General features: G+C 48.5%; 1 protein-coding gene across 1 annotated transcript; it reads left to right on the top strand.

Annotated features, from left to right (window-relative positions):
• The first annotated feature begins 6728 nt into the window (after window positions 1-6728).
• Ankrd33 (ankyrin repeat domain 33) lies at window positions 6729-9600 on the top strand. Its single transcript, XM_048342053.1, has 3 exons — window positions 6729-6858; window positions 7025-7165; window positions 8885-9600. The coding sequence occupies exons 1-3, from the start codon at window positions 6738-6740 to the stop codon at window positions 9598-9600; spliced, it is 978 nt and encodes a 325-aa protein (XP_048198010.1). The 5' UTR covers window positions 6729-6737.
• Window positions 9601-11834: the final 2234 nt, after the last annotated feature.

The raw sequence follows: 11834 nt of genomic DNA, 5'->3' as shown, positions 1-11834 counted from the left end.
CGGATGCCAGACGCAGAGATAGCCAAGGTGAGGAAAACAGCCGAGAAGGAGAACAAGGACAACTCGTATGGAGAGCACCAGGGCCAAAATGTATACCTCATTATTAATTCACAAGTGTTGAATGTGTTGAGAATGTTAGCGTCAGAGCGTGTCCTGAGCATGTGCAAAGCTCTGGATCCAATCCCCAGCAACAACAACAACAACAAATGGGAGGGCTGGGTAGGGGAGAATGGATTAAAGACAGCAAGAAGATAAGAAGGCAGGATGAACCCCATGTGCTGGAGAGTTGGATGAAAAAAGAAGGAATCAGGCAAAGTAATCTTCCTGGTTTTTGTCCCTCCCTCCCCCATCATTAGCTAGCAAGTAATCATTATCATGGTGAAAAAGATTCCAACATATAAGTTCAAAAAGCAAAATATGAGGGCTTGGGATATAGCCTAGTGGCAAGAGTGCCTGCCTCGGATACACGAGGCCCTAGGTTCGGTTCCCCAGCACCACATATACAGAAAAAAAACGGCCAGAAGCGGCGCTGTGGCTCAAGTGGCAGAGTGCTAGCCTTGAGCGGGAAGAAGCCAGGGACAGTACAGTGCTCAGGCCCTGAGTCCAAGGCCCAGGACTGGCCAAAAAAAAAAAAAAGCAAAATATGAGGGTCCCCTTTTTCCTATTTGCTGCCTTTAAATTAGGTAATTTTCCACACAGTTTTATTGGCAGCAATTAGTTGTACAAGGGAGTTTCATTTTGACATGATCAGACTCACCTGTCCCCTCCCTCAGCCCCCCTCCCCCTGTATTATTGAGCAGGTCTGTGCAGGGGGTTTCAGCCCTGGCTGTACATGAGAACCACATGGGGAGATTTGCAAAATCACATTACACAGGCTGTGGCACAGACCATTTCCTTGGGCTCTCTGCAAGGGTTCTAGGCACCACTATCTCCAAAAGTCCCTAAGTGGGGCTGGGAATGTGGCTTAGTGGCAGAGTGCTTGCCTAGCATGCATGGAGCCCTGGGTTCAATTCCTCAGCACCACATACACAGAAAAATCTGGAAGTAGGGCTGTGGCTCAAGTGCTAGCCTTGAGCAAAAAGAAGCCAGGGACAGTGTACAGTGCTCTACCACTTGAGCCACAGCTCAAGTGAAGCAGGATCCTCAGATGTCAGCCTCCTGAGTAGATTACAGGCGTGAGCCATTGGCACCCATCAAAACATTTCTAACGTAATTTTCATAACCTTCATCTTCATCCAGGAGAAATTTCTAATATGATTTTCCAGGGAAAATGAATAGTTTATAGTCAGTGAAAATCACTGGATACAAAAGGGTAAAAGATACCATGAAGATCCCGCAGAAACAATGAACAATAGAAACAGACTCCCAAGGTCCCCAGTCCAATCCAGGGCATAAGATGACCATGCTTCAATAGAGGGAGGGAGGGTGAACAAATGCAGTAATGGTATTCAATATGCACTAGGTAGAAAGTAAGCTCTGCAACTTGTGGGTAGGGATAGAAGGGGGAAACTGGGGAAAAGTGAAGGTAAGGCTGACATTGTCCAAGAAGAATTATACTCATTACCTGACTTATGGAATTATAACCCCTCTGTACAACTCCTTAATAATAACAAAATTATATTTATAAAAGTATGGCTCATATATTTAAAGAATTAAGATCCAGGCTAGTGGCTGGGAATGTGGCCTAGTGGTAGAGTTCTTGCCCAGCATGCATAAAGCCCTGGGTTTGGTTCCTCAGCACCACATAAACAGAAAAGGCCAGAAGTGGCACTGTGGCTCAAATAGAGTGCTAGGCTTGAGCAAAAAGAAGCCAGGGACAGTGCTCAGGCCCTGAGTTCAAGCCCCAGCACTGGCCAAAAAAAAAAAAGACCCACTCACACCTGTCATCTCAGCTCTTGGGAGGCTGAGGCAGGAGGATGGAGAGTTTAAGGCCATCCTGGGCTACATAGTGAGACCTTGTCTCATAAAAAAAAAACAAAGCCACAGGGAATAGGAAACGATAAAGTATGACCAAAGCCCAGCATGCTGGTTCACACCTGCAATCTCAGCTGTTTAAGACCGATATCAGGAAGATTGATGTTTAGCCTGGATAAATCGTTCATGGACCCCCATCTCAACCAACAATTGGATGCACCGGTAGGCACCTGTTTTCTCAGCTACATGAGAAGCATAAACAGGAGGCTTGAAGTCCAGGAAGGCCTAGGAAAAATGTGAAGCCCTATCAGGAAAAAAAAAGTTGGGCATGGCTCAAGTGATAGAGCACCTGAGTATATTATGTTTAACACCACCATAAAGAAAAAGAATGACCAAGAACCTTTCTGGGGTTTGTGCATGGTATTAAACCCAGTCCTAGGGCATGCTACGCATGCATTCTAACACTGACCTGCACCTCCAGTTTACCAAGTTTGACAAATTTTGCCAAACAAACAAAAATGGCCAGGCTCATGCCTGGTGGCTGATGTCAGTAACCCTAGCTACTCAGAAGGCTGAGATCTGTGGGTCAAGGTTCAAAACCAGCTTTGGCAGAAAAGACTAAGAGACTTCATCTCCAGGTAATCAGCACAAAAGGTAGTCTGGAGGCCTGGCTCAAGTGGTAGATTACTAGCCATGAACAAAAGAACTAACAGCACGAGGCACTGAGTTCTAGTACCAGTGTGCACACACACATACACTAGAAAAAAAGGAAGAGAAAAAGAAAGGAAAAAATGTGCTCCCTCATCTTCTATGGAGGGAGCAAAGATTTTCCTGCCCTTTAGACCCATGTGTGCATTTTACTGGCTCAAGTTGCATTACAGGACCACACCAAGCTGAGAGGTGACTAGAGAGAAGGGAGATTGTGGATAAGCACTGTGTCTGCTAATCAGAGATGACTCACATATAATCTGATAGCTATCTCCTAAATGCCACTTAGAATTCCATAGCATGTCTTCAAGACATTTTACTGTGATGGCAAGGGGCCTAATAGCAGCCATCTTGTGACTAAGAGGAAAAGTAAACGAACCCAGAGAAGGCTCTGGCATGGTGCTTAACTAACAACAGTAGCTTACTAGCCCTGAACTTTTAATCTTATGTGTGTAAAATAACCCTTGGGGGCTAGGAATGTGGTTTATTGGTAGAGTGCTTGCCTAGCATGCACAAAGCCCTGGGTTTGATTCATCAGCATCACATAAAAAGGAAAAGTCTGAAATGGCGGGTGTGGCTCAAGTGGTAGAGTGCTAGCCTTGAGCAAAAAGAAGCCAATGTGTTCAGGCCCTGACTTCAAGCCCCAGGACTGGCAAAACAACAACCAAAACCTCTTTCTTAAGCTACGTGTGTCACAGGTCAGTTGCAGAGAACAGAAATATATCAGACTAATTTAAATAGAAAGGATTAGAAAAGTCAGGCTGCAGGTCAGGAACAACTCCCAGTTTTGAAGGTCACATGACTAGGTCATGTGCCCTCTGCCTGTGACTGAGAAATTGACAGAGACCACTGAGGGAAGCTGATGTATCTGGAAACTGCTCCCAGAGCCTGACTGCTGCTGTCACAGTCTGTGCTTCATGGCTCTGTTCTAAACTTGTGTGCCTTGCACATAAGAACCTACATTGCAGATTCTCAGTTCAGGGACCCTAGGAATTGCTGTTTAGCTTGTCAGCTTCTGTAGTTCAGAAGAAATTCTCACAGCAACTTCCAGTGGGTGCTGATCAGGACAGACAGCTCACAGCTTCCGGCACTCATAACCACAAGTGCTCTGAACTGCTCCATGACCCCCAGGTGAAGACACAAACAGAAAGAACACCAGGGCACAACTCACAACATGATGCTTAAAGACATATCCACAATCTGGGTGTGGTGGTACACACTTGTAATCCCAGAACTCAGGAGACTGAGGCAGGAAGATCATGAGTCTAAAGTCAGTCTGGAATATGTAAGCAAGACTCTGTCTCTAAAATTAAAAAAAAAAAAATCCAAGCTGGGTGCTAGTGGCTCATGCCTGTAATTCTAAAGCTACTCAGGAGGCTGAGATCTGAGGATCACAGTTTGAAGCCAGCCTGGTCAGAAAAGTTTGAGACTCTTATCTTCAACTAGCCACCAAAAAGCCAGAAGTAAAGCTATGGCCCAAGTGGTAGAACACTAGCCTTGAGTAAAAATAGCTCAGGGAACAGCACCCAGGCCCTGAGTTCAAGCCCCAGGACCAGCACACACACACACACACACACACACACACACACACACACACACACACACCACTACTTGTTTCAATGGAATGTACTTTTTATAAATGCTGACTGGTGAAGAGACAAGAAAGCCAATGTGGGGATCAGGGCTGGAAGGGAAATGTAATGAAGTAGTGCCAGGGTGATATGATTAGAAGGAAAAGGGTCACCTCAATTTCCTACATTGAAGTCCAATTTATTAAAGTTAATAGGAAGGAATAATTTAGCAACAATCTATTATTACATTAATACGTAGTCTTTTTCTGTTTGTTTGCTTTGCTGGTAGTAGGGTTTGAATTTAGAGCCTCATAGTTGCTAATCTGGTCATGCCTCTAGCTCTACTTTTTGCTGGTTCATTAGGGATGGAGTCTTGCAGACTTTTCTGCCTAGGCTAGCTTTGAACTACGATCCTTCATATTTCAGCCTTCCGAGTAGTTAGGATTAAAGCTGTGAGCCACTGGCACCCAAATATCATTACATTACTAAATAATTCAATTTAACTATTTCCTGTTTATTAGCATTCTGAAACGAATCCATCAAATTTAATATATCACAATTCTGATACTTTTTCTGAGGGGTCAGTACTAGGGTTTGAGTCAGGTAGGCAGTCACTGAGTCATGCCTCCAGCCCTAATTTCTGATTGGATGAGTGTGTGTGTGTGTGTCCCCTAGGGCTTGAACTCAGGGCCTGGCACTGTCCCTGAGCTTTTTCTCTGAAACTTAGTGCTCTTCCACTTCCAGCTTTTTGCTGGCTAATTGGAGATAAGAGTTGCTTGGAGGGGCTGGGAATGTGGCTTAGTGGTAGAGTACTTGCCTAGCATGCATGAAGCCCTGGGTTTGATTCCTCAGTACCACATAAACAGAAAAAAAGCAGAAGTGGATCTGTGGGTCAAGTAGTAGAGTGCTATCCTTGAGCAAAAGAAGCTCAGGGAATGTGCCCAGGCCCTGAGTTCATAGTCCCAGGACTGGCAAAAAAAAAAAAAAAAAAAAAACTTGAATGAACTTTCTTGTCTGGACTAGCTTCTAAGCTTGATCTTGAGATCTCAGCCCCCTAAGCAGCTAGATTGCAGGTATGAGCCACCAGTGCCTAGCAGTTCTTTATATTTTGATCTCTCCAGAATGTGGGGGGTTAAGAAGGTCCAGGTAACTCCTGAGCACCCCTCCCTTCTCCATCATCCTGAGTACTGTCGCCATACTTAATGAATGTCCTGTGTCCCTCCCTCTCTCACACTGCCCCAGCCCTGCTCAGCCAGAGTGGAGGAGACCTCTGGCTCCTAGCCCACATAGCCCTTCCCCGCTTTGCAGGCTCTGCTTGGGAGAGCACCTGGCCGTCCTGGAAGGTGGAGGTGAGTGTTGGACAGAGGCGCGTCCTCTATGCTTGGAGGGGTAGCAGTCTGGAGCTCAGGCAGCTCTGCCGAGTCCTCAAGGCCCCGTGTTGGTTGGTTCTAGACAACACCCAGCCCCTCTGGGCCTCCAATCCCTCGCTAACCCGCTTGACCCGGCTCAGCCCCAAGGTGTTTGTGGCAGCTGTTTCTCCCAAGTCCAGCCATCTGTCACCCACTTCCAGGCTATTCCGGAGTTGAGCAAGGATGCCGGGAGGTAAGCCCTTACTCTTTTTTTTTTTTTTTTTCTTTTTGGGCCCAGTCCTGGGGCTTGAACTCAGGGCCTAGGTGCAACCCTGAACTTGGTTGCTCAAGGCTAATAATGCTTTGTCACTTGAGCCAGAGCTCTACTTCCAGCCTTTTGGTGGTCAACTGGAGATCAGAGGCACATGGACTTTCCTTCCCTGGGTTGGCTTCGAACTGTGATCCTTAGATCACAGCCTCTTGGGTAGCAAGGATTACAGGTATGAGTCACCCATGCCTAACAAGCCCCTACTCTTGGAGACCTTTGAGTCCAGGTAAGGATGGGGAGAGAAAAGTAACTCCTTGTGGGGAGCCTCCTTGGGGTCCTGCTTCACAGTGCCCCTCTACCTGTCCAGGTCCCGCCCACCCACTTCCTGTCCTTAGCCTGGTACGTGGGTTCCCTGCCCAGGGAGACACTGAATCTATTCTGTCACAGCTGCCAGCCACATGAGGAGGGACTCACCTGCCCGTCCCAAGCTGGAGGCAGAGGAGCTGGACATGGCTGAGACATCATCCTGCCCCAGGGAGGAGACCCCCGTCCCCAGCAGTCATCTGGGAGCCCTGTACTGGGTCTGTGTCCACAATGACCCTGTTCAGCTCCAAGCCATGCTGGATGCTGGGGTCTCCCCAGAGCAGGCCGCCCATGTGGACAGCAATGGAAGGGTGAGGTGCCGCCAGGGGTTTTCCCCAGCTAGCTGGGGGACAGCTGGGGACAGCTGGGTCTTCCTAACAGGCCATGCGGGTCTGATTGACCCTGAGAATTTCAAGGTCAATCTCCACTGTCAGGAAGGGTAAGGGTGGTCTATATGGGGGGGGACTGGCTTTGGGGGGTTGTGGGTTTAGAGGGCACGGGCAGTCCTTAGGGAGAGTCTAGAGGCAAGCAGGGACTCAGCTGCCCCACCCCCAGACAGGCCTCATGGTCGCCTGCTACCGTGGCTTCGCAAGTATTGTGGCCCTGCTCAGCCGCTGTCCTTACCTGGATGTGAACCATCAGGACAAAGAAGGGAACACAGCCCTCATGCTGGCTGCCCAGGCAGGTTCGAGGCTGCCCTCCACCCACCATGCACACTTTCCCCAGCCATCAATCAGGACTTGGCACACGAGTGTCCCACGTCAGGCCCTGCTGTATGGGATGGAGGGCGGCTTTGGGGCTTCAGCACCCCCTGGCCTGGAGAACTAGGCGCTTTCCTTCTTGTCCTGCAGGCCACACCCCTCTAGTGAGTTTCCTGCTCAACTACTATGCGGGCCTGGACCTGGAGCGCAGGGACCAGCGGGGATTCACCGCCCTGATGAAGGCCGCAGTGCAGGACCGTCCAGAGTGTGTGGCCGCCCTCCTCATGGCAGGTGCGTGGGTCCTGGACCCCGAAGGTGTGGCCTCATTGTCCCTCTGCTCAGCCTCCCCTCCAGACCCCAAGGCAACCACCATCCAGCTGCCAGGAGGTGGGGATGGAATGCCAATCTAGGCCACACTTCCGGGGTTCTTTGTCCCAAACAAATCTAAGTTATTGAATGCTCTTGCAAGTGGATCTCTGGAAAGCTTGGGAGGGAAAGCAAAACATCCAGATATGGTGGCTTAAGCCCTAGCTAAATAATCTTAGCTACTCTGGAGGTTGAAATCTGATGATCACCTTTTCAAGCCAGCCTGAGGGAGGGAAAGTTCCTGAGACTCTACTCTCCAATTAATCACCAAAGTCTGAAAGAGGAATTGTAGCTCAGACTGGGAGTGCTAGCCTTGAGCCAAAGAAGTGCCAGATGGGCACAAGTGGCTCACACCTATAATCCTAGCTACTCGGGAGCCTGAGCTCTAGGAATCCCATTCCAAGCCAGCCAAGCTCAGGAAAGTCCATGAGGGTCTATTGCCAATAAACTTACTCAGAAAAAGCTGGAAATAGTGCTGTGGCCCCAGTGGTAGAGCACTAGCCCTGAGCACAGAGAGGCTTAGAGTCAGCTTCCTGTCCCTGAGTTGAGTCCTGGCACAAACAAACAAACAAACAAACAAACAAAAAAACACCTTGAAAACCAGAAAGTGCTGGGCTCTAGGAGAGTATGCGTGGGAGCCTTCTCTCGGTGGGCCTCTGCTGGACAAAGCAGGCCTCCCAGAAATGCAGTGTGTATAGTTGAGACTCTTGCTGTGCTGGGGCTGTGGAGTGAAGACCACTCTGACTATGAAGCTGGAGTTTTCATTGTTCCCAACACCTCCAACGTTTCCCTGGGGAAAGGTAGAAAAAACTCCACACCTTCCTCTTCACCCCAGATGCTGCCCCTTCCCTAGGATTAGATAGACTCTAGGCCTGGGTGCTGTCCCTGAGCTTTCTTGCCCAAGGCTGAGGTCTACCCCTTTGTACCATACTCCACTTCCAGCTTTCAGGTAGTTAATTGGAGATAAGAGTCTCTTGGACTTTTCTTGCCTGGGCTGGCTTTGAACTGAGATCCTTAGATCTCAGCCTCCTAAGTAGCTAAGATTCCTGGCCTGCCCCAGGATTAGAGGGGGATGAAGAGAGAAACCAGGAGAGGGGACCAGCAGATCTTACCCCGCTCTCCATCCCAGAGCGCATAGCCTCCCCCTGCCCTGGGCAACCTGCACTCGACTCCTATGGGCTCCATGACTCGGAAGCTGTCTCTCTGAAGTTTTCTCCCTTCTGGACTCCAGTCTCTTCTCTCTTATGCAAAAGGCTGCGGTCATCTTTTAAGGCTAGCATCTTTGGTTTTGAATTTAATATGAGTCAGTCCTCCTTTCCCTAACCATCAGTCCCTATTTCTTTTTCTTTTTTTTTTTTTTTTTTTTTGTGCTAGTCCTGGGGCTTGAACTCAGAGCCTAGGCACTGCCTCTGAACTTTTTTTTTTTTTTTGCTCAAGGCTAGCACTCTACCACTTGAGCCACACTTCCACTTCCAGCTTTTTGGTAGTTAATTGGAGTCTTATGAATATTCCTGCCCAGGCTGACTTAGAATCATGATCCTCAGATCTCAGCTTCCTGAGTAGCTAGAACTACAGGCGTGAGCCACTGGCACCTGGCTACCACTCCCGATTTTAACCCCCCTGTTACCCTGTGCCTCCTTGCAGGTGCTGACTTGAACTCTGTAGATCCTGTTCGGGGCAAGACAGCCCTGGAGTGGGCTGTCCTGACTGACAGCTTCAACACAGTGAAGAGGGTCCGGCAGCTGCTGCGGAGGCCCAGGGCTGAGCAGCTCAGCCAGCACTACCAGCCGGAGTGGCCACCCTTGCCTGGGCTGGTGGCCCAGGCCCAGGCCCAGGCTGCCCCATCCCTCCTAGAAAGGCTTCAGGCCTCACTGAACTCCTCTTTTGCCCCGCCTCCTCAGGAGGGGGGTGTCCTTGACCACCTGGTCACTGTCACCACATGCCTAGCCAGTCCCTTCCTCACCACTGCCTGCCACACACTCTGCCCTGACCAACCACCTGCCCTGGGTACCAGAAGCAAGTCAGTGCCAGAGCTGCTAGGGACCGCCCCTCCCCCTGCCCCAGCCCCCAAGCCTCCTCAGCAAGTCCCTGGCTCCAGAGCCTTTGTCCCTTACCAGAGTCCTCAGGGCATTCTCTCCCACTGGCTACAACCCAGGGACAGCACCAGCAAGAAGTTTCAAGTCCCCAAGATCCTCCTCTCCAAGGCACACTCACCCTCCAGCCAGTGCCTGGCAACGCCCAGGTCTGTGGGCCATCAAAGTCTGGCCCTTCCTCTCTGGCCATATCAAGAGCTCAGAATGGTAAGAAGGAGGCAGCAGGAGGAGGCCAGGTGTGCACAGAATCAAGGGAAGACGGGTTAGGTCAGGTAGGTAGGAGTAGGTAGTCAGGCTCTTGCCTAGACTCCTTTTCGGCCCAAAGCCTCTCCTGACTTCCCATCCAGCTCTGCTGAGGAAGCCGGCTTCCAATCTGTGTAGAAGGCTATTGATTCATCCTAGCAGTCACACAATGGAACCTAAGTGTCCACCCACTGGGGATTGGCTACATTGTTTATGGGGGTAATTATTTTACACCCATATAGACTCCAGAATCTGTATTCTCTACAGAGGATTATTAAGGAAGAGAAAGGAAGCTCTTTATATTCAAATCAAAAGTGATCCTCAAGATTTATTAAATTAAAATAATGGGAAAATGACAAGAATGTTGTGTGTCAAATAAAATTTTTTTCACAAAAAATAAACATGACAGCTGTGCATCAGCGGCTGAGATGTGACAATCTCTGTTTAAAGCCAGCCCAGCTAGAAACATTGGGGAGACTTTTATCTCCAAATAACCACCAAAAGCTGGGAAGTGGTGCTGTGGCTCAAGTAATAGAGCAGTAGCCTTGAGCACAAAAGCTCAAGGACAGTATCCAGGCCCAGGAGTTCAAGCCCCAGAACAAGCACAGAAAAGAAATAAACAAGAATGACAAACACAATATAGAGTAAATACCAAGATTTATTTAACTACTGAATAAATGAACTCACAGGTTGGATCAAAGCATGAAACAAAGACTCTTACTGCCAGTCTGTAAGGTCTACCCCCCAGGAGGGCTCCATGCAGATGCCCCCTACCTGTTTAAGTCTGCACCCAGTACCTGAGTTACCTAGGTAACTGGCACACCTGGAGGGAGTTACCTCCTCCTTCTCTGAGGTCACATCCAATCTACCTGGCCATACCTCCTGCCTTTCTTTTCCTATGTAATCCAGCTCAGCTGTGTCCCTGCTCTCTTTTCTCTTTCCTCTTCTCTCTTACTCTCTCTTGCTCCCTTTTACTTCCTCTTTCTTTTTCTCTCTTTTTCTCTTCCTCCTTCCCCTCTATCTCCCCACGCCTCTATCGTGTGCCTGAGGGTTGGCAGTTTGCTTTCCCCCCAGTAAACTCTTCTGCTTGAACCATGTGGCAGGTTTCCTTTCCCACGAACCTTACACAGTCAATGGAAGAAAAGTCCAGTGAGGAAGAAGAAAACTAATTCCTATCTGGCAGTAAAAATGTACTAATCTTTTTTTTTTTTCTGTCAAGAACACTTTGCTGGGGCTGGGAATGTGGCTTAGTGGTAGAGTGCTCGCCCAACATGCACGAAGTCCTCAGTTTGACTCCTCAGCACCACATAAACTGAAAAAGCCGGAAGTGGCGATGTGGCTCAAATGGTAGAGTGCTAGCCTTGAGCAAAAAGAAGCCAGGGACAGTGCTCAAGCCCTGAGTTCAAGACCCAGGCCTGGTAATAATAATGATAATAATAATAAATTTGTTACTCATCAATCTTCTACAGGTTAATGTCTTATTTCATAGTCTCTGGGCCCTAACTAATGTAGTGTATTAACTAGACATGCTGTTTTACTCACTTCTAATCCCAGATACTCGGGAGACTGAGGCGGAAGAATCACTTTGAGCTGAGTTTGAGGCTAATCTAGGCAAAATAGCAAGACCAACTCTCAAAAAAGAGACAGACTTAGCCTTGAGCGGGAAGAAGCCAGGGACGGTGCTCAGGCCCTGAGTCCAAGGCCCAGGACTGGCCAAAAAAAAAAAAAAAAAAAAAAAGAGACAGACAGACAGGCACCAGTGGCTTATGCCTATAACCCTAGCTATAGGAGGCCGAGACCTGAGAATCATGATTTGAAGCCAGCCTGGGCAAGAAAGTCCATGAGTCTCTGATCTCCAATTAACTACCAAAAATAAAATTTTAAATGGAGTTATTACTCCACTTAGAGTGCTAGTCTGGAGCAAAAATGCTCAGGAACTGCTCCCAGGTCCTGAGCTCAAAGCCCAGGACCAGCGTGCGCACATGCGCACGCACATGCACGCACACACAAGACAGACTGGAAGAAAAGAGAAAAAGAAAACACCCTCCCCCAGTAAATAGTATGTACAAGTTCCCTTCCCTAGATGACTCAGAAGTGAGGTTATTACCAAGTGATTTGACATGTCCCAAAAGGGACATTTAGTAACTGTTTGGGAACTTGATTCGCAAGTTCTGGATTCTCTTCCTTCACACATTTATTGCAGAAATATATGTACTTGAATATCCATCATAATTATAGTCAATATACTTAGAAGGTGC

The sequence above is a fragment of the Perognathus longimembris genome, chromosome 1, assembly GCF_023159225.1.
Source record: "Perognathus longimembris pacificus isolate PPM17 chromosome 1, ASM2315922v1, whole genome shotgun sequence".
Classification (NCBI taxonomy): Eukaryota; Metazoa; Chordata; class Mammalia; order Rodentia; family Heteromyidae; genus Perognathus; species Perognathus longimembris.
Note: the sequence above shows the minus strand (reverse complement) of the source record. Positions and strands in the feature narration are given on the sequence as shown.